This window comes from Centropristis striata, chromosome 23, assembly GCF_030273125.1.
Source record: "Centropristis striata isolate RG_2023a ecotype Rhode Island chromosome 23, C.striata_1.0, whole genome shotgun sequence".
Classification (NCBI taxonomy): domain Eukaryota; kingdom Metazoa; phylum Chordata; class Actinopteri; order Perciformes; family Serranidae; genus Centropristis; species Centropristis striata.
Window position 1 is genome coordinate 26,003,857 of NC_081539.1, and position 19,363 is coordinate 26,023,219.

The 19,363-nt window shown below is 36.5% G+C and overlaps 1 protein-coding gene across 3 annotated transcripts in view; it reads right to left on the bottom strand.

Annotated features, from left to right (window-relative positions):
• Positions 1-19,363, bottom strand: part of slc12a7b (solute carrier family 12 member 7b) — a 76,605-nt gene that overhangs the window by 24,862 nt on the left and 32,380 nt on the right. For all 3 annotated transcript variants that reach the window (XM_059326632.1, XM_059326631.1, XM_059326633.1), the window contains exons 2-8: positions 17,643-17,737; positions 14,624-14,755; positions 11,147-11,293; positions 3,504-3,558; positions 3,059-3,189; positions 2,146-2,387; positions 530-741 (exon numbers count right to left, since the gene is read on the bottom strand). In XM_059326632.1, the coding sequence (XP_059182615.1) occupies positions 530-741; positions 2,146-2,387; positions 3,059-3,189; positions 3,504-3,558; positions 11,147-11,293; positions 14,624-14,755; positions 17,643-17,737 (1,014 nt within the window). The remainder of the gene's footprint in view (positions 1-529; positions 742-2,145; positions 2,388-3,058; positions 3,190-3,503; positions 3,559-11,146; positions 11,294-14,623; positions 14,756-17,642; positions 17,738-19,363) is intronic.

The following is a 19,363-nucleotide window of genomic DNA, read 5'->3' on the forward strand; positions in this document are numbered from 1 at the left end:
GAGAAGTTAATTAAGAGAGACTAGGGAGAAACAAAAGTATACAAAACATAACAAAACTGAACGGAAAGGGAGAAAAGAGAAAGCAGAGAGAGTAAAATAATCACATATGAATATCAGTCAGCACCTGCACACGCTTGCCCCAGATTCTTTACAAGAAATGACAGGAATGCATTTGCATCGAAGGTTTGGAGTGAAACTAGTTTGTCGTGGCCAACAATTACATAACATGAGGAATGTTCTGAGTTTGGACTGTATGTAATAAAACATTGCAGTTCACGACAGATGTTAGTATTTAACAAACATTGTCTGAGCCTCTCCATTTACCTTTTTTTGTAACAATTTTAAAATGCAATCTGGCCGGTTCAGTATGATAAGTGGATAACATAAAGTGAGAAAAAACTGGGTCATTTTGACAAATATGCAAGTGAGTTGTGCATGTTACTTTGGAAAACTATCGTGGAGTAAATAGGTCAGAGATTTTTTTTCCCCACTGCTACTAAAACCTCCACAGGAAACACTGTGTTCCCACCTGATATGATGCCGCTGGTCAGTCCTGGGATGCCCTGCACCTCGGTCACATTGTTGTTGTCGAAATATTCATTGCACGTTGCATTAAGCTCAGGTCCATCACAGAAGAGACTCCACAGCTTGGTGGTGACCGTTAGGTTGCCTATAACATCAGTCTTTAGACATTTGTCAAAGTTTTGGTTCTGCAGAGTACGGTTTCCCAACATGCAAACACTGTGGAGAAGATGAGAGTGGGACATTTTAAAATGACATGCTAATTAAACTGATAAAATTACTACTACACAATTAAATGCCATCCTCATTAGCAACTATGGCTGACTGACAAATCTAGTCTGATGCTATTTTTATTATCATTATATGGTTCTATACAGTATTAATAGGGATGTGACGATACTCTCAGCTCACAAGACGAGACACGATATTTGGTTCATGAGAGCGAGACGAGATTTTAAGAAAACTACAATGACACAATATATGACTGGACCAACAGACTTTTATTTAACCTAGTTGCACATGCATTTTGAAATGTTTTATTATAACTCTTTACATGCATGACGTGAGCTTTTAATAAACTTCTTCTTCCACAAATTGAAACTTAAATTAAAATGTATAAAAGTTAAAATAAAATAAATAAAATAAAATATTTCTTTCTTTTTTTCAAGTGCAAACTACATAAGCCGTGTTTCCTTTAGGGGGAAGAGTGGCCACCGGGAAAGTCTCAGGCCACGCCCTCTCAAATGTCTGCTCACTCTGCGTGTCTCCATTACAAAAAAAGGCCCCAGAGGGATTTACTTGAGTCCGGAGGTGACGTATGGTTTTCGATCGTCGCGTAATCGCTTAGCGACAGTTTCAACCGTGATCACATAAGCAATAGATTAAACACGGGAGACGCAGCTGTGGCTGCTGTCACTAACTGTGCACAACGTCAGCAGCTGATCATAAACAAAGCAGCATGGCTAATTATGCACAGAGTCTCCGCTGATCATAAACATAGTGATTGTGAATTAACCGGCATCACTAACTGTGCACATAGTGTCCGGTGCTTGTTGTAAACAAACAAAGATCGCTAAGTGAACACCTCCTGCAGCAGCAGCACATACAGTAGTGTTCAAAATAATAGCAGTCCAATGTGACTAACCAGATTAATCCAGGTTTTTAGTATATTTTTTATTGCTACATGGCAAACAAGGTACCAGTAGGTGCAGTAGATTTTCAAAAAACCAACAAGAACCAGCATTCGTGATATGCACGCTCTTAAGGCTGTGCAATTGGCCCATGTAGCGATGATAAATATACTAAAAACCTGGATTAACCTGGTTAGTCACATTGGACTGCTATTATTTTGAACACTACTGTACACACTGTACTGCTACAGAGCTAACTGTTAGCCTATTAGCAGGAATGTGCCGCTTCGATTCGTTCTGACTCTTCTGGCTCGCCGCCGACCCCTGTGACGTCATTCTGGCTGCTTACTGATTCCCCTCCTTCTCCTCCTCTTCTTCTTTATCTTTTACTGCCCCCACAGGTCACAAATACAAGTTTGGATAGCTCACAAATCGCTCGTGGCACGAGATCTCGTCACACCCCTAAGTATCAATGATTACTTTATGGACTCACGGAAAATCTGGTGGCTCAAAGATGGTCTTGATGACTCCAGCATAGATGGCGAGGATGGAGAGAATGACACAAGCCAGGAAGACGAGTGCCAGCTTGTTGACATATTTCACCCCTACAAATACGACCACGGACATCAGCGCTAGGCAGCACGTGCCATAAACTCGCATGTTATTCAGCAGGGCGTCCACCTCATCCTCCTTTCTCTCTGCCACAAAGATGGCTGCTTTAGGCACGATGTAGGTCTGAATGGAGAAGGGCGAGATCAGTTACAAGAGTATACAAGTTTTATACACTACGAAAAAGTGTGTCTAAAATTAAGATAAAAACACTAAATCTGAGGGAAATTATCTTGCTGCATGGACAGATAATTTCACTTGACAAGATTTCTTAAATCTTAAACTTAAAGTTTTTAAGTTTAATTTAGTATGTTGAACGCTTGAAATAAGAAATGAACACTTAAAACAAGATAAATTATCAAACACTTCTAATTCTAAAGTTTTTTTTTTTTGGTAAGAAACAAATCATTTGCAGTACTCTCTGCTCGGGCCAATTCATCGCTGCTTGCAACTTTAATTTATCTTGTTTTGAGCAGAGTAGAGTGCACTGACAATTATTTGTTTCTTGCCAAGATAAAAAAAAACTTTAGATTTAAAAGTGTTACATAATTTATCTTGTTTTAAGAGTTAATTTGTTATTTTAAGCGTTCAACATGCTTATTTCTAGATTTAACAATCTTAATTAAAGAAATCTTGTCAAGTGAAATTATCTGTCCATGCAGCAAGATCATTTCCCTCAGATTTAGTGTTTTTATCTTGTTTTTAGACACACCTTTTTTGCAGTGTATAAGTTTTATACCTGCACCAGAGTAACATCCATAGACGGTGGACGTAATTAGTGCACAGTGTTTACTCACCAGCAGAATCTCTATAGTACCAAGTATGTACATGGAGCCAGCGAAGGTTGTGCCCAGATAGAAACAGAGACCGACAGCTCCACCAAACTCTGGGCCCAGAGATCTGGAGATCATATAGTAGGAGCCTCCAGCTGGGGGAAAAGTGGGGAGCAGAGTGGGAAAGTTAAGTTACACACTACTCTAAACAAAAGAAAACGTTGTGAAGGTTTTGATCAAACCCAAAAATTGCGCCTGAAATTCTCAGACAATAATATCAAGTATCAATTATCATAAAACAAGCGAGGTAGGGCAAACGAGGAAAGAGAATGGCTTCTATTTGATTCAAATATCTATCTTTACTTCTATTCAGCAATCAATCAAACAGCAACAATAATTAACTTGTAATCATTTCTTCTCTACTTAATAAATGCCTTGTTAAAGTTTGCCTGAAATCAAAGCATCTCACCTGGAACAACACCGTTGGTAGCGATTGCACTCATGGATATAGCAGTCAGCATGGTCTGTGGAGAGAAGACATTAAAAACAACAATGTTACAACAAGACTTTACAATGTAAAGAGCTTAAACATATAAAATCCCTCTGAGATGTGAGTTATGTTTAGTTTCAAAAACAGGTTATTCATAATCATGTGAACAACAGTTACAGAAAAGCATTTTGTTGTTTGTTCTCTACAACAATGCACATTAAAATGTGCATAAAAAAGAAAAGGAATTCATTCTAGTTTTAAAAAATGGGGATGAAATAAAACATAAATAAAATATAAACATAACATAATAGAAACCTGTGGATAGACACTAATAACAAATGTGGAAACTTAATGTATGTAGTAAATGTATATGAATGAAGTGTATATATATATTTTTACAGGCCAAAAGTCTTACATTTTCTGTTCACAATGACCTTTTTTAAAACCAGTATGAATTCTTTGGATTTTTGGATGTATTTACTGCATGATCAGACTAGTTTCATTGAATTGAACCATTTTCATCAATTGACCTTTATGTAAACATTGATGTTACCAGACCATTGCTGAATAAATGTAACCAAAAGAAAAGAAGGGCTTAGTTTTAGGGTTGAGAAGATTTGCAAGAGTCACAACTTCAGTGCAAAAGTAAAAAAAAAAACAAATTAAATTAACACTTTGCATTATTCACTTCAGCTCTTTGGCTTTTGAGAGTATGTCTATAAATATAAACGAATGCCTCATATGCCATGCTGTTGTTAAAGCCAAAGGAGGTTACTTTGAAGAAAGCAAAGTCAAAGCAAGAATAACCCCAAAATCTGAAAATTGTAGTTTAAATGTGTTCTGATAAGTGACTCTTTATATAATAATCATGTTTATTTTGTTGCAAAGTATACCAATGAAACTATTTTTTTGTACTAATTTGATCTTGCTTCCAAACTTTTGGCATGTAGTGTATATATATAAACAACGGTATAAAACAATAGATTAAAGTACAGAGAATGTAAAGTGAAAGTATAATCGTGTAAAGTGACGAAGGTCAGTATTTACTGTAAGTCAGTTCTCAATGTTGCATTGTAACAAAGAGTTTGCGTGGTTCAAAACAAATTACGGTGTTTAAAATAAACCTCCTTGAGCATTTCTTTCATGCCCACCTAATAATTCTCTAACTCCATGAATTTTCCGGATTTTCCCAACAATAGGACACTTGGAGGGCTTAATCTGGCACTGAGCCTGTTAAAATACTTCTTAGGGGCTTATGCTCTAAACCTTCCCGATTGGTAATGGATACGAGCTTTTCCGTGAAATCATTCCATGAAGTTCTTGTAATGAGGATATTTACATCAGCCTGTTACCTAACAGAGCTTCCAGATGACAGAAAGGACAGAGCAAAGAGAAAGGCAGGGAGACAAGATAAGAAGTGAAAAGAAAAGAAAAGAAAGAAGGAAGGAAGGAGAGGAGAGTGTGTGAAGGTAAGAGAATAGAGGACAAAGGCAAGAGGAGAATGGGAGGACGGACAAGGACACGACCAAGATAAACCCTGTGCTGGGCGTCCGGTTTAAAGTGGCAGACAAGCTGGAGTAAAGCCAATTAGCTGACAATTTTATCTTCCGCTTCCGCTGAAACCTGAAGCAGCTATGCATGTGCTTGTCTTCACCACAGATGAATCAAATAGGCTACAGCAAGAGAAAGTACTGGACGACATGTCCTCACTGTTGAAATTACCACACAATTCCCATAAGACATGTGGAAAGATTTCTTACAGTATAATACTGGATTTTACAGGACTTAGTGGAATTTAGCTGGGCTTCTAGAAGAAATTCAACCAGAGCCAGAGGCCAGTCAAACTCAAACACGGTCCAATAACTGCATTAACCAAAGATCACTGTGATCCATGCACAAATTAACCAATACGTCACTGACAGAAGAGCCAACAGCAAAAAGTAACTCTCCTCTGGTGTCTCAGGACTCTTTATGGTCCACAACAAGAAGTTTAGAAGAAACTAAATAGCTTAATATCAATAATAACAAGATCTGGTTAATGCTATTTATGCTTCCGTTCAATACTGACTCTAATGTCATTAGTAGTGACGTTAAAGGGGACATACAATGCTCATTGGGGCTAAAGGGAGCACGAGTGTGCCTGCTTAATGGGCGTATAGATCTGGAAGATCTTGGTAATTCAAACGTCAAAATAATGCTCAATCCATCTCCAATATACGTCATTGCAACTGGGGAATGAACAAGACGCCACTTTCTACTTACATAGTATAGTTGTGGCATCACAACCTTACAGAAGTTCCCAAAGACTAGTTTAAAGCCACAGTTTCTGAATACAGGCTTGTGAACTGAGCATTTTCATACTTACACAGTATGTATATAGCACTAAGACCTGCTTTGTAATTAAAAAAGAGAAGGAAATCTACAATTCTACAATGTCATTTAGCTTAGGCTTTTATCCAAAGAGACATTTGAGAGTTAATACAACACAAGCAAAGATCAAATCGAAAGACAACACATGAGTACGTGCCATGGGTTCACTCAGGTCCATTACGATATAAGTGATTTCAAGCAATGCATACGGAATTTTTTTCATTTGTGTAGATTATAGGGCTGGGCGATATATCGATATAAAAAATATCGATATGGAATTAGACCATATTGCATATATCGATATAGTTTTTAAAAAAAAGTCTTTCTTTATATATAAATGCTGCCCTTACTAGGGTCTGTCATATTTAGTCCTTTTGTAATGTTTGTTATTCTTTTCTCATATAAATATATTCATTTTGGAAAGAGATTGGCTATTTTATTTGAAACATTTGTTTTATTTAAATGAGCACTTTATGGAGCTTTAATTTAAAAAAAGGTACTTCTGTTGTTATACAGTATTTAAGTTTACTTAAATAAACGGTTTCAATAAAACTACTTGTGACATGTCATATTTGGCTTTGACTTTGACTGAACATTTGCTCTCACTTATACATCATATATCGATATTCAGCCTAAATATATCAGGATATGACTTTTTTTGTGCGTATCACCCAGCCCTACTAGATTATCTGTGAAGGTGTTCAGTAAATAGCTGGGCCTTTCATCTCTTCTTAAAGATTGAGAGGGACTCAGCAGATCAGATGGAAGTTTGTTCCAACAAATCTCATATATACAATATGGGACCTGGAAGTTAAATATGTTTAAATAACTGTTGATAATAATAATAATAATAATAATAATAAGTAATACCTACATTAAGATCCTGTTTACAAAAAACCCACATGGTATCTAGTCTTATATCACACTATAGCCATTACAGTATGGCGATATTATAGAAAATGACCAGTAACTAATAGCAAGTAACTGCGATCACTCAAAATATACTGTGTTACTGGTCTTGTACAATAACTGCAAAAAAGGTGTGTCTAAAAACAAGATAAAAACACTAAATCTGAGGGAAATGATCTTGCTGCATGGACAGATAATTTCACTTGACAAGATTTCTTAAATTAGTATTGTTAAATCTAGAAATAAGCATGTTGACCCTTAAAATAAGAAATTAACTCTTAAAACAAGATCAATTATGTAACACTTCTAAATCTAAAGTTTTTTTTTTAATCTTGGTAAGAAACAAATAATTGTCAGTTCACTCTGCTCGGGTCAGTTCATCGCTGCTTGCAGCTTTAATTTATCTTGTTTTACGAGTTAATTTCTTATTTTAAGTGTTCAACAAGCTTATTTCTAGATTTAACAATCTTAATTCAAGAAATCTTGTCAAGTGAAATTATCTGTCCATGCAGCAAGATCATTTCCCTCAGATTTAGTGTTTTTATCTTGTTTTTAGACACATCTTTTTTGCAGTGTGCACGGAAAAACAGGAAGCACTGATCAAAAATCAGTTATGAATTTGAATTGAATCAACAGCCCATGAATCCAAAAACAAAATCACACCGTTCCTTCTCCTGTGTATTTAAAGCATATATTTGTTTGTGTTACATAGTGAAAATCATGCTGATGAGGATGTATTTTAGAGAAACAGGTGCTAGCAGTGACCTATAACCACAAAGCACCTAGTGTACTCATGTTGTTGAGCAATACACAGATCAAAGAACAGACCTAACATGACATGATGGAAACTACTCTGAATGCTGCTCTGTGTACTGGATTAATAAAATAAAAAGTGTGTTTGTACTCTCAGTATGTTAGTGTGAGACTTGGACTCATAAGAGCTATTCATACACACTGGGCCTCTGTGTTTTCATCTTAAAAAACAAATACAGTTGTAGTTCTTTAAGTTGCAATAAAACAGTTTGCAATGGCTTTCATGTAACCAGTGAAAGTGGGAAAGATTACTGATTCATGACAGCTAAACAATACGAGAATATGAAATCATGAAAGATACAGTAACCTGTTTGAAAGTGCACAGAGCAGATTTAACTGGTCTGAATTAAAGTCAACTGAAATCTCTTTTCTAGTTATTTTTAGACATTTCTGGTGTTGGGTCTAGAACAAACAAAACATGACCTATAAACAGGTGGCTGATGTGGAACTATCAGTGCAAAGTCAGATGGGGTCTAAGCAGAGAAAATGAACATTAATCTGTTTGACTAAGCTTGCCTCTCTTATTATGTAACAGCAGTGATGCAGTGGAGGGCAAACCCTCCTAATGCACTTTAGCTAGATTGTAATATATGAAATGGAGTCCCTGTCTTTCTAGGGAAACACTTTTTACAGCTAAAACAAATTACGATGCAAGTTTATACACTGTAAAAAATGTTTGTAGAAATTACAGGAAAACACTGTCAAATCGCATCAAATGGGGCGTAAAATAAAAAAATGTATATCATCATAGTAGACACTTAATTACCGTAAATAAAGGAATAGTACAAAACTTAATCTGCAAAAATATTTGAAAAAATCTATTCAAAATTAATGGATAAATACCATAATGTCACAATTGCCCTAAAAAAAAAAAACAGGATTATTCAGTCTAAATAAAGTTTTTGCCAATATTTACATTCAAATTTACAATAGAAAACCCACTTTTCACGGTGAAATTCTGGCAACCACAGCTGCCGATATTTTACCGTAAATTAAACAGATTTTTTTTTCAGGCACAGTGTACTGGGTTAGGTTTTTTCCTGGTCATTTACAATACATAATTACTCTAATAAATAAAAATACAAATAACTTTGAGATTTTATTTATTATTTTTTTGAATTTTATTTTATTTACTTCTGTGGGTCGAGTTAAGTACCAGGAAGTACATCAAAACTATAAAAATTAAAAAATAGCAATTTCAGAATTTCATCAATATCAGAGTTTAATAGTATTTCATCAAAATCTGTCTGACTGTTTGAGATATATGACTCTGATTAATTTCAGGTTTAATTCTTTGCATAGTCTGGAATGTGGTCACTTTGCCAGGCTGGGCCACATTGTATATGAAACTGATCATGTTTTACCATTAGAGTTTTCCATTATGAGGCAAAAAGCATTGAACTAAGATAGTACTCGAGGTTTTTGTTTGTACTTTCCCTGATTAAACTGATGTAATCCATTGTCTGCCTGGGCTTGGCAAATATAGCCACTGTGTGGGTGTGCATGTCGCTATGTTTCTGACACTTTGCAGATGGAGGGATTACACGCCAAGTTGCCAGGTACCATTAGGAGCTAGGAGTATATGGGAAATGGAGAGTCACAGTGGCTAAATATAGGAGGGCTCAGTGACCACTAAGTCAACTTGCCTGTCATTCATTACTGCTGTCAATCTAACATTTGAAACCGTCTGCCATTAAAACTGGAGGCAGGATCTACCCTCAGTGTTACCGAAACACTAAAGCACATGGACACATATTCACTGTCATGTGCTAATGTATTCAGAATGCATTAAAGAGCGGGAAGTGTACATTAAGTGCTCTCTTACATAATCTTGCATGTCAGTGGCTTAACCCTTTGACCTCACAACCAACGGGAGCTTTAAATGACACTCTTTCTTAAATAAAAGTCAAACTTACACCACTGATCATAGCCAGAAACTGTATGAAACAGAAACAAAAAAAAGTGTCAGATTTCCAAATATCTGATGGCCCAAGAGTGAATCATATGTAACGAAAACCTTCATATGGAAAAAATAACCAAATCTAAGCGTAAGCTGGTTAGATTTCATCAACATACATTTTTCTAAATGTCTCATTCAAAATTTGACCAAAAAAATATTTTTCCACAAACCAGATCCTGTAAAAAACAATTCATTCTGTGTTCCTCAATGCAACTGAGAAGCCATGAATGACTTTGCTGTGACCAACAGTATTGTTCAAAAAATTCAGCAAAACTACGACTGAACTGCAGGCTGTTTACACGGAGCAGAGGGGAGAGGACAAGAGCTGTAAAAATGTAAACAGTTGTAGAAATATGTAGGGAGTGTGGAGCCCCCATTTTTTTTCCAAGAATGAAAAAATGTGGCAATTCAGAAAGATTTTGTTTATACAGATTAATTTGATTTCCAATCTTTGCCAAAAAAAAATTGCCAAAGAAATTTAACTTGGTTTAAAAAAAAATATTTATGGCATTGAATTCTCCCTACTTCTAGCCATGATTGTGCAATTTCACAAGCAAAAAAAGCCCTGAAACAGCTTGGAGTTGACAGGGTCAAACTCTAAAATCTTGCTAAAGACAAATTATGTCCATGTCAAGAGACCAGTTCCTTTCAATTTGCATTATTAAACAAAACACCAAACAATAAAGTGGAGGGGCGGATGTTAAAGCCGTCCTTTAATTTCCATTTTAAGGATGGTTAAAGTACAATAAAACTAGGGCTGCACGTTTATGGCCAAAATGATAATCACGATTATTTTTGATCAATATTGTAATCACGATTATTAATCACAATTATTCATCCTGTTAGGGAAAACATCGGTATTTTTATTGCACTACTTTTAAACAAACAATAGATCAGTAAGTGAACACCTCCTGCAGCAGCAACACATACACAATGTACTGTTACAGAGCTAACTGTTAGCATATTAGCAATTTGCAGACTGGACGCTTAGGGGTTAACATCCCATCCGGCTCTGCAGCTGGGAGAGACTGCTGCAGGAGGACTGTGCCGCTTCGACTCGTTCTTACTCTTCTTAATGAGCCGCCAGCCCTGCTGAGCCCCCAGAAGAGTAAGAACGAGACTCCAATAACACCAGAAAAAGTCGCTGGATTCGTCGCCAGTCACTTTTTTTGAAAAATAGTTGCTAAGGGGGTCTGAAAAGTTGCTAAATATAGCAACAAAGTAGCTAAGTTGGCAACACTGCTTCTCCGGTTATTACATATGGCGTCTGTTGTTGTGGCATCGAGTACTACCTAACATCCTGCTTATCGCTCGCTTGTTATTTACTTAGGCAGCTACATGGAACCTTAACTATGCGTTCGCCCCCTGGTGGTTGGTGGACTACTGGTGTAGAAAGTGCTTGATTAGATATGCAGGGGAGCTGCATTTTAAAATGGAAATATCGCTGGCAATCAGGGTAATTTAATTGTGGCAGCCAAAATCGTGATCACAATTAAAATTCGATTAATTGTGCAGCCCTAAACAAAACTAAAAAAGGCATCTCATGGAGGACATGGTGCTGAGTACTCACACAAGAGCAGCACAGGATGACAATAGCCAGGGACTCCAAGATGCCGGCAGTGCCGACAATCCAGGTGAGACGCAGAAACAGGATGACCCCGAGAATATTCTGGAGGCAGGGGAGGTAGACACCCATGAAGGTCCCCATCTGAGGGCTCTGTAGAGGGAGGTAGATGAAGGGAAGACAAGAGAGCAGAAAACAGATTAATGTGTGCTTGTGGGTGGTGATTAGGGGCTGGAAAGGGGAGAGGAACATGAGGTGAGCAGCAAAAAATTGCAGAAAATTAGACCAGAGAAGACGACAAAGAAGGAAATAAATGCATATCTAAAGGGGAAGTGAAATGAGAAACAAATATTGTGTGTAAATGGTAGAACATGTTATGAGTCAATTCAGTTATTTTCAGAAAAATAAAACCGTGAAACCAAACATTTCAGAGTTGCAACAAATTGGACAAAGCATGACCATACAGTTTTATTATTAATGCTATGTGCTGTTATTTAAGAAGAATAAAAAGCATGATTCCCAAATATATTGCTGTCAATCACGTGCATTAACATTACATCAATCATATTTTATGAGACAGTGGTAAAGACTTCATGCAATGCTAAAGATGGTTTCAATCAGACAAAATCTTGTTTTCAAAAGGGCAGCATCAGAAATGTACGGACAAAGCAAAAGCTGTCACTGCTAGCAATATAAAGATCACGCAATGTTCTCCAAAACATGAATGTGTGATGAAAATGAGCTGACATTTGACATGGATTGAAGAAGATCGCCAGTGTTCTCTAAAATATGAATATTTTGATGAAAATGAGCCGACGCTTGACATGGATTTAAGACTTACATCTCCGCGACACAGGCATCATTTATATAAACCACGCAACACTCAGTAAGCAGCGACAAAACTTGTGGAAAATCCTTCAACGCTTCCACCCCAGAAGATAGCGATCTTCACAAAAACTCTAGTTTCACAACAGTATGTAAAACAGCACACAATAAGAATATATTAAAACTTCTCTGACAAAACATAAAATGTCAAATCAGTCACCTGGTATTGACAAGCAGCTATCTTTTAAGCCATCTACCTCCAAATGTTCAGCAGTAGTCCCACTGGTTCAGACAAAGAGGGGCAACAATGGTGTCAGCTTAATTCTTTACCAAGATGGTGCTGCAAGCCAATGGGAGGTGCCCGAGGCCTTTTTCCATGCTGGGGACATGGATGGAGCAACTGGCATGGGACTGAAGCTGTGGTTACACAAGCATCTATTTGCCGCATGGCAGCAGCTGGGCTATTCTAATTTTTATTTTCTATGAAATCAAACCATTGTTATTGAAGGATCTGAGAGGAGAAAAAGTGTAAATGGACTGAAGTACCAACGGACCAAGGAAGAACATTGAATCTGAATCACAGGGCAGATATAAGGTATGTTTCATTTTCTTAACATTACAGGATGTGGCATTTGTGCTGCATTCATGTGGGAATAAACAGAAAAATGCACGAAAGTCTGGCTGCTTCACTGTCAGGACCGGAAGTTGCAGACCTGCACTGTGAGGTCTCCTGCACTGTCAGGACCGGAAGTTGATTCGAAGCCTTTCAAAATAAAAGTGAGCATACTGGAAACACATATTTTTCGTTCCCTGTGTTAATTTCTTGGGTCTTTATTTAATGTGTACATGGTGAAAATGTTTATGTGTATTGACGTGTTCAATTAAAAAGATTTTAAAAAATGTATATCTTTCCAGTTCAACTGGATAAGGTGAAAAAAACGCAAGAAAATATCAAGATAAAAACCAAACAAAAAAGACAGTCTGGCTGCAGACCTGCACTGACAGGACCCTTCGATGCAGACCTGCACTGTGAGGTCTCCAGCACTGTGAGGTCTCCCGCACTGTGAGATCCGGAAGTAGATTTGAAGCATTTCAAAATAAAAGTGAGTCTACCGGAAGCACATACTTTTCATTCTTTGTGTTTGTTTCTTGGGTCTTTATTTTATGAATACATTTTATGTGTAAATATGTTTACGTGTAATTTTAAAAAAAAAGTCCAAAACCTGATTCTTTCAAATTAATATAACTTTACAGGACGAAAAGTTGTTGTCACTTGACTTTTACTCACCTTGTGGTCTCTACACTTCACGCGGGGAATGAAAAATACGTGCTTCAGGTGGACTCGCTTTTATTTTGAAAAGCTTCAAATCACCTTCCGGTCCTGACAGTGCAGGTCTGCAGCCAGACCCCTCTCGAAAAATGAGTTCCCAGCGTTGAATAACTCATAAAGTTGATAAATGCTTTGGTATGCATTTCATTTCTCACCTGATCCTTTTCATTTGCCCCTTCTTGCTACATCTATCAATAAATATAATTTAAATTTAAAAAAATATAATAGTTTATAGATAACATTCTCTATCTAGTAAGGGGTTCTTGGCAGAAATCAGATTGACAACCGCTGCTTTAAACACTCAATAAAATACAACAAATCTTCTCTGTAGCATCCACATTGTTTCTAATTTACAACTTGAAGCTCATGAACACAAAAAGTTAGAAGAACAACTTCCCAACTTGGGAAATGGGATCAGAGGATCATGTGAATGCACCATTGGCCTTGCCGGAGGTCTTCGCTGTCTGAGTGCCCTTCTAGTTTCTAAATAAAGTTCTCTCTTGAGGACAATTTATTCAGCCCTTACTTTCAAGCCCACAATGGTTACTGAAGCAACACAAGCTCACTAAGCGGATTAATAATAACTCTCTGACAATATGTAACTTGCAAAATGATATACTTTTGTATGAGAGAGTAACATGATGACTACTTGTTATCAAGGTTATAATAGTTTTGGATTTATCATTATTTTTTTTTTGTATTTGTTGGATGCTAGATTAAAAAAGTCACAATAAATGTTGCATTTATTTCCTTTGTCTGATCCATCTCAGCCCCAATAAGTTTATTAAGTCATAAAAGCAGATAGATTAAATAGATTTCATATCAACCAAAAAGGTTTACGTTTGAAAAAAGTAGACAAAGATGAAAACGAAGGACATTTTCACTATAATTTTAGTTAGTTTTATAACCACAAAATACAGTTTCAGTTAGTTATCGTTTTTTTAAAAACTCTTGTTTTATTTTTATTTTAGTTAACGAAAAATGTTTTTTCAATTCTAGTTTTCGTTATTTCATTAGTTTTCCTTAACTATAATAACCTTGCTTGTGATACATAATTCTATGTCTGCAACGGTTTGACCTCTAGACACTAATACAGTGTCACAGTAATTGTACATGGTGAGCAGGGACACAAATAGCCTTGGAGACGAAAATAAGGTTCATAACCCCAGAAAAGTTTGAGATAAAACAAACGGCAGGGCTTGATCGGTCAGAGACCCCGTTATGTAATGACAGTTCAGCAGGTTTGAGAAAACAACTGTATGCATCTGTACAGTACATAACTGTACTCCACCTTAGAGCTGTGAGACAAACAAGACCCTCTGCTGTACCTTAACTGCTTTCTTCTTGGGTCCCTCGTCATCATCGGCCTCCTCGTGCTCCTGGGCCCCCTGGGTCAGGTTGGTGTAGTTTGCCAGTTTATTAAGCAGAGATGACACCATGGGGTTGCTGTCCATCTCCTCCTGCAATATAGAATATTTTTTTAATATGCTTTACAAGATATGAACAGGATCACACTTTAAAACATTTTTTTTTTTTACATTTTGTCTTTATTTAGAATCACATTTCAATAGCACATCACAACAGTCATCACCGTTATGATGAATGGCATTGTGAAATTGTGAAAGTCGCTTTTGTTTATTTCGCTCCTTTTAAATGGAATAATTTACTGTCACAGCTTCAGTTGGATACACTGATTCCTTTTAATCATTTTAAAGACATTCTTATTAATCTTATGATTTCTGAATGTGTATGTACTCATTGAATTTATTGTGCTTCTGTTGATTATATATTATTATGGATATGTAGTGTAATGTCTTAAAATTGTATTTGTACTGTAATCAGGGCGCCATTGGAAATGAGAGCTTGCTCTCAATTGGCCCTCCCTGAATAAATAAAGGTGAAATGAAATTGTGATCCATATTTTCAGATTTTTTCTAGTTATAAACAAACGAACAGAACTTGGGGGTGTTTCCATCTACATCAAGTAGTAAAACACATTAAAAAAAAAGAAAAAAAAGAAAGTTAAATAATATTAAACAAAAGAAGGGCGTTTCCGGGTGATGTACAATCTCCACTTCTCCCAGATTTCCTCAAATGTGGCTTTTTGAAGCCTTACAGAGAAAGTGATTCTTTCCATTACAAAAAATTCATAGATGATGTCATACCACTCGTCTATAGATGGGCTGTCTGGCTAAAGCCATTTCCTTGTTATAGCTTTTTTTAGCAGTATGCCAAAAAGATATTTTGTGTTTTTATTTGAGGATGTAGAGTGCAAACAGGATCACACTTTGTTTTTTCAAGGTATCATTTGGTTTAAACTGAATGTTCCTTCACAGGATTCCATAACGCATGTGTTGACAACATATAAAATTGTCGATTTTTAAAAATACTTTTACAACTTTATTTTAGCCTTTCAGTGGTCAGTGACCATATGCTTAAAGGGAAAAACTCTTCCAGGATCGAAATGAACAGTGCAATATTTAGTTAACTGTTCAAAGCATCTTAGAATAGCATGGCTCATGCAGAGTGGAGAAAACAGAGGCAGCAGCCTTATTGATTCTTCACAAGGGCCAGTGACCACAGAGTGGCAAGGTCTGCCAAATGGCAGAGCAAAGCACCTGGACACAGTTCAGCTGAATGTACTTAAAGGGACGCAGTAGCTTTTAAGTCAGATGGACTCTTTGACTGACGCATTGTGGAGCTCAGAAATGATTGGTACCTTCACCTGCTGCTGGTTTTATTTAGTCCACTACAGCTGACCAGAGATGTGGGAGTGAGCCATTGTGACTTGGAAGTTAAAGCATCGAAGATTTACAAAAAAATTCTGACAGCCACACTACAACATCAAACGATGTTTGTCATTTGAAGATTAGTAAGTGTCTGTAAGGGCTGATGTAAGACAAAAATAGCCAGTTACTCTCCCACAACTCCGTAGCTCCCCAACATTTGATGATAACAATTTATATCGCAAATCCACCCAATCATTAGAATAAAAATTTAGCATTGTAACATTAAGTTTCTGCAGACCATGGATACATTGAAACCCAATCTCAAGTTAAGTTATGGTAAATGGTAAATGGACTGCACTTATATAGCGTCTTATCCAAAGTGCTTTACACTACAGACTGACTCATTCACCCGTTCACACACACATTCATACTGGTGGCAGAGGCTACCCTAAACGGTGCCACCTGCCACCATTGGGAATTCATCCACACACTGATGAACGCAGCATCGGGAGCAATTTGGGGTTCAGTATCTTGCCCAAGGATACTTTGACATGTAGGCTGCCATGGTCAGGGATCGAACCACCAACCTTCTGATCAGTGGGTGACCACTCTACAGACTGAATCACAGCCGCCCCATTTCCATTTTAATTGTATTTCAAAATGTTTGTGTCTCATTAAATGGCTATTATTAGTTAAAAATTATGTTTTATCCTTTGACTTGACTTGCCAAACTAAGGACTCGACTTGACTTGACACAACCTGTGACATGGCTTGACCAGACAATGGTAAGTGGACTGCATTGTATAGTGCTTTTTTGTACCACTCAAATCGTTGCACTACAGACAGCGCTCATTTACCCATTCACACACACATTCATACACCAGCCGGAATTCATTTACACACCCATGAACTCAGCATCAGGAGCAACTTGGGATTCAGTATCTTGCCCAGAGATACTTTAACATGTAGACTGAGCCACAGTCGTCCAAAAGGACTTACTTGAGACTTGAGACTAAATGACTTGAGTCACATGTCTGAATTTTATTCTGTAAGTAAGGTTGAAGGTGTGACTAGACTAAGGACTACACTTAACTTGACATCACCTCACTACAAAAAAGGTGTGTCTAAAAACAAGATAAAATCACTAAATCTGAGGGAAATGATCTTGCTGCATGGACAGATAATTTCACTTGACAAAATGTATTAAATTAAGATTATTAAATCTAGAAATAAGCATGTTGAACGCTTAAAATAAGAAAATAACTCTTAAAACAAGATAAATTAAAGCTGCAAGCAGCGATGAACTGGCCCGAGCAGAGTGACCTGCAAATTATTGGTTTCTTACCAAGATAAAAAACAACTTTTATCTTGTTTTTAGACAACATTTTATTGCAGTGCTGTGACTTGACTTGACCAAGATAATATGACTTGGGACTTGCTTGACACTTGGACAAAATGACTTGAGCTAACTCTGATGCTGTAGCACACAGTGCAATAATGCTTTGAGCCTTTGAGCTTTGAGTAGTTCTAGTGTTGATTTAAAAAGGATATTGATAAAAAGCATTTCTTGTGCAGTATATGTAGAAGAGCTATATGTAGCTGATGATGAAACGGTTACCTCAAAAAGGGCCATGTTGGTGCCATCGTAGCTGTTTCCTTTGTCATTGTCTGTGTTGTTGATGAAGGGACTGTTTTCCTTTGGTAAGCCATCACCTGCGGAAACACAACATAATCATTTCATTACAACAAATGTCGTGTAGGTTTAACATGTCATGTGAGGAAAGAACAATATGGGTGGTGGCTGCTAGCAAACAATTACACTGAACTGTTTCCACTGCCGGTTTGGGAAGCATTTGTTCAGAAATGATCCAAAAATACATTAGTTTTAATAAATAAACATAAATTACTATAAATTCCTCCATTAAATTCCAGACCACTATTAACCCTCTAGCCCACTTATATATGATAAGAACTTTACGGATTAATATTTTAACCCTTTAAATGCCAGTTTGATTGCATGATGTCACTGGTGTTATTTTATGAGAAAAAAACAAACAAAAATGTAGTGATTTTCCATATAATGAATAATTTGTGGCTGGGGCATTGGTTTTTATCACAGCCTTGGATATGTCAAAGATTAAGAACAAATTTTATTTTGATGCATTTTTAATTTTTTTATAGCATTTTTTTTGGACATTTTCAGCCCGAAGGGTCTGAAAGGGTAGTACATTTGTACAGTGTATTATTATAGACCCATTTGAAAATTTTTAATTTTAATTTCAAAACATAGAGAAAACAATCCTTCTTCCAAAAATCATTTCATTTGCAGTATCACAGCCAAAATTATTGCCAAAACAAAAGTTAAAAATGACAAATATGGCTGAAAATGTCCCGAGTTGTTCACCTTGCACTCTTCTGCATCTGAGTTTCATATTTTTATTAATCCAGATCCCGAAAAAGTCTTCTCATAATATGCATTAATAATTCATACCTAAACTTTCAAAAGGTAAATGGATTCTCAATGCAACAGAGCAAATAAAGACTCTGAAAGCACCAAAGTTGGGCCTTTCAGAGATGAGAAATTAAAAAATGTTTTGAACTACTCTTTGAATTCATCAAACATTGATAAAGTTATATATTATATATTAAGAAAGGATCAATATGTAGTGAGGGACATGTTGGATGGAGATAAGTGATCTCCAGCCAGACAATCGCACAGCACAAAACAATAATGTGCAAATAAGAAGGAAAATACAAATACATGTTCTTACTTATTTATCTAACAAGCATAGCAGGCCACACACTCCTTTAAAGAAGGTAACGCTGAGTCATGCAAATGTTTCTCACTGTTAAGGTGTTTGGCTGACAGACTTTTGAGAACAAACGTACCTCATTAATAATTATATTTCTCTTTCAAATGAAAGACATGGAAACTTGGCTGCATTGCCATCTCACAGGATTTACACTCACATTCTCATCATGCTTTGGAAATACGGATAATACACTTTAACAGAATGGCTAGATCTTGTTTTGATCGCCAACCCCACAGGCTAAAGCACAATACTGCCCTACAAAGTCTAACTGCAGTAACTACATTTTTGGTCAAAATTGAGTTATAACTAAAAAATGAACTCCTTGATGTCGGTTTTATCTTGTGACAAAGTTTTAGATTTCAATTTTGCTTTATTTCAGAAATAGTTAGAAAAATATATATATATAATATAGAGAAATAATTATATAAAAACCACAAAATCCAACTCAAAACCAAGCATTAATTGCACTTACCACGGTCTGCTTTGGATATATATACTAATGTAAACATAAAAATAATAGAAATTA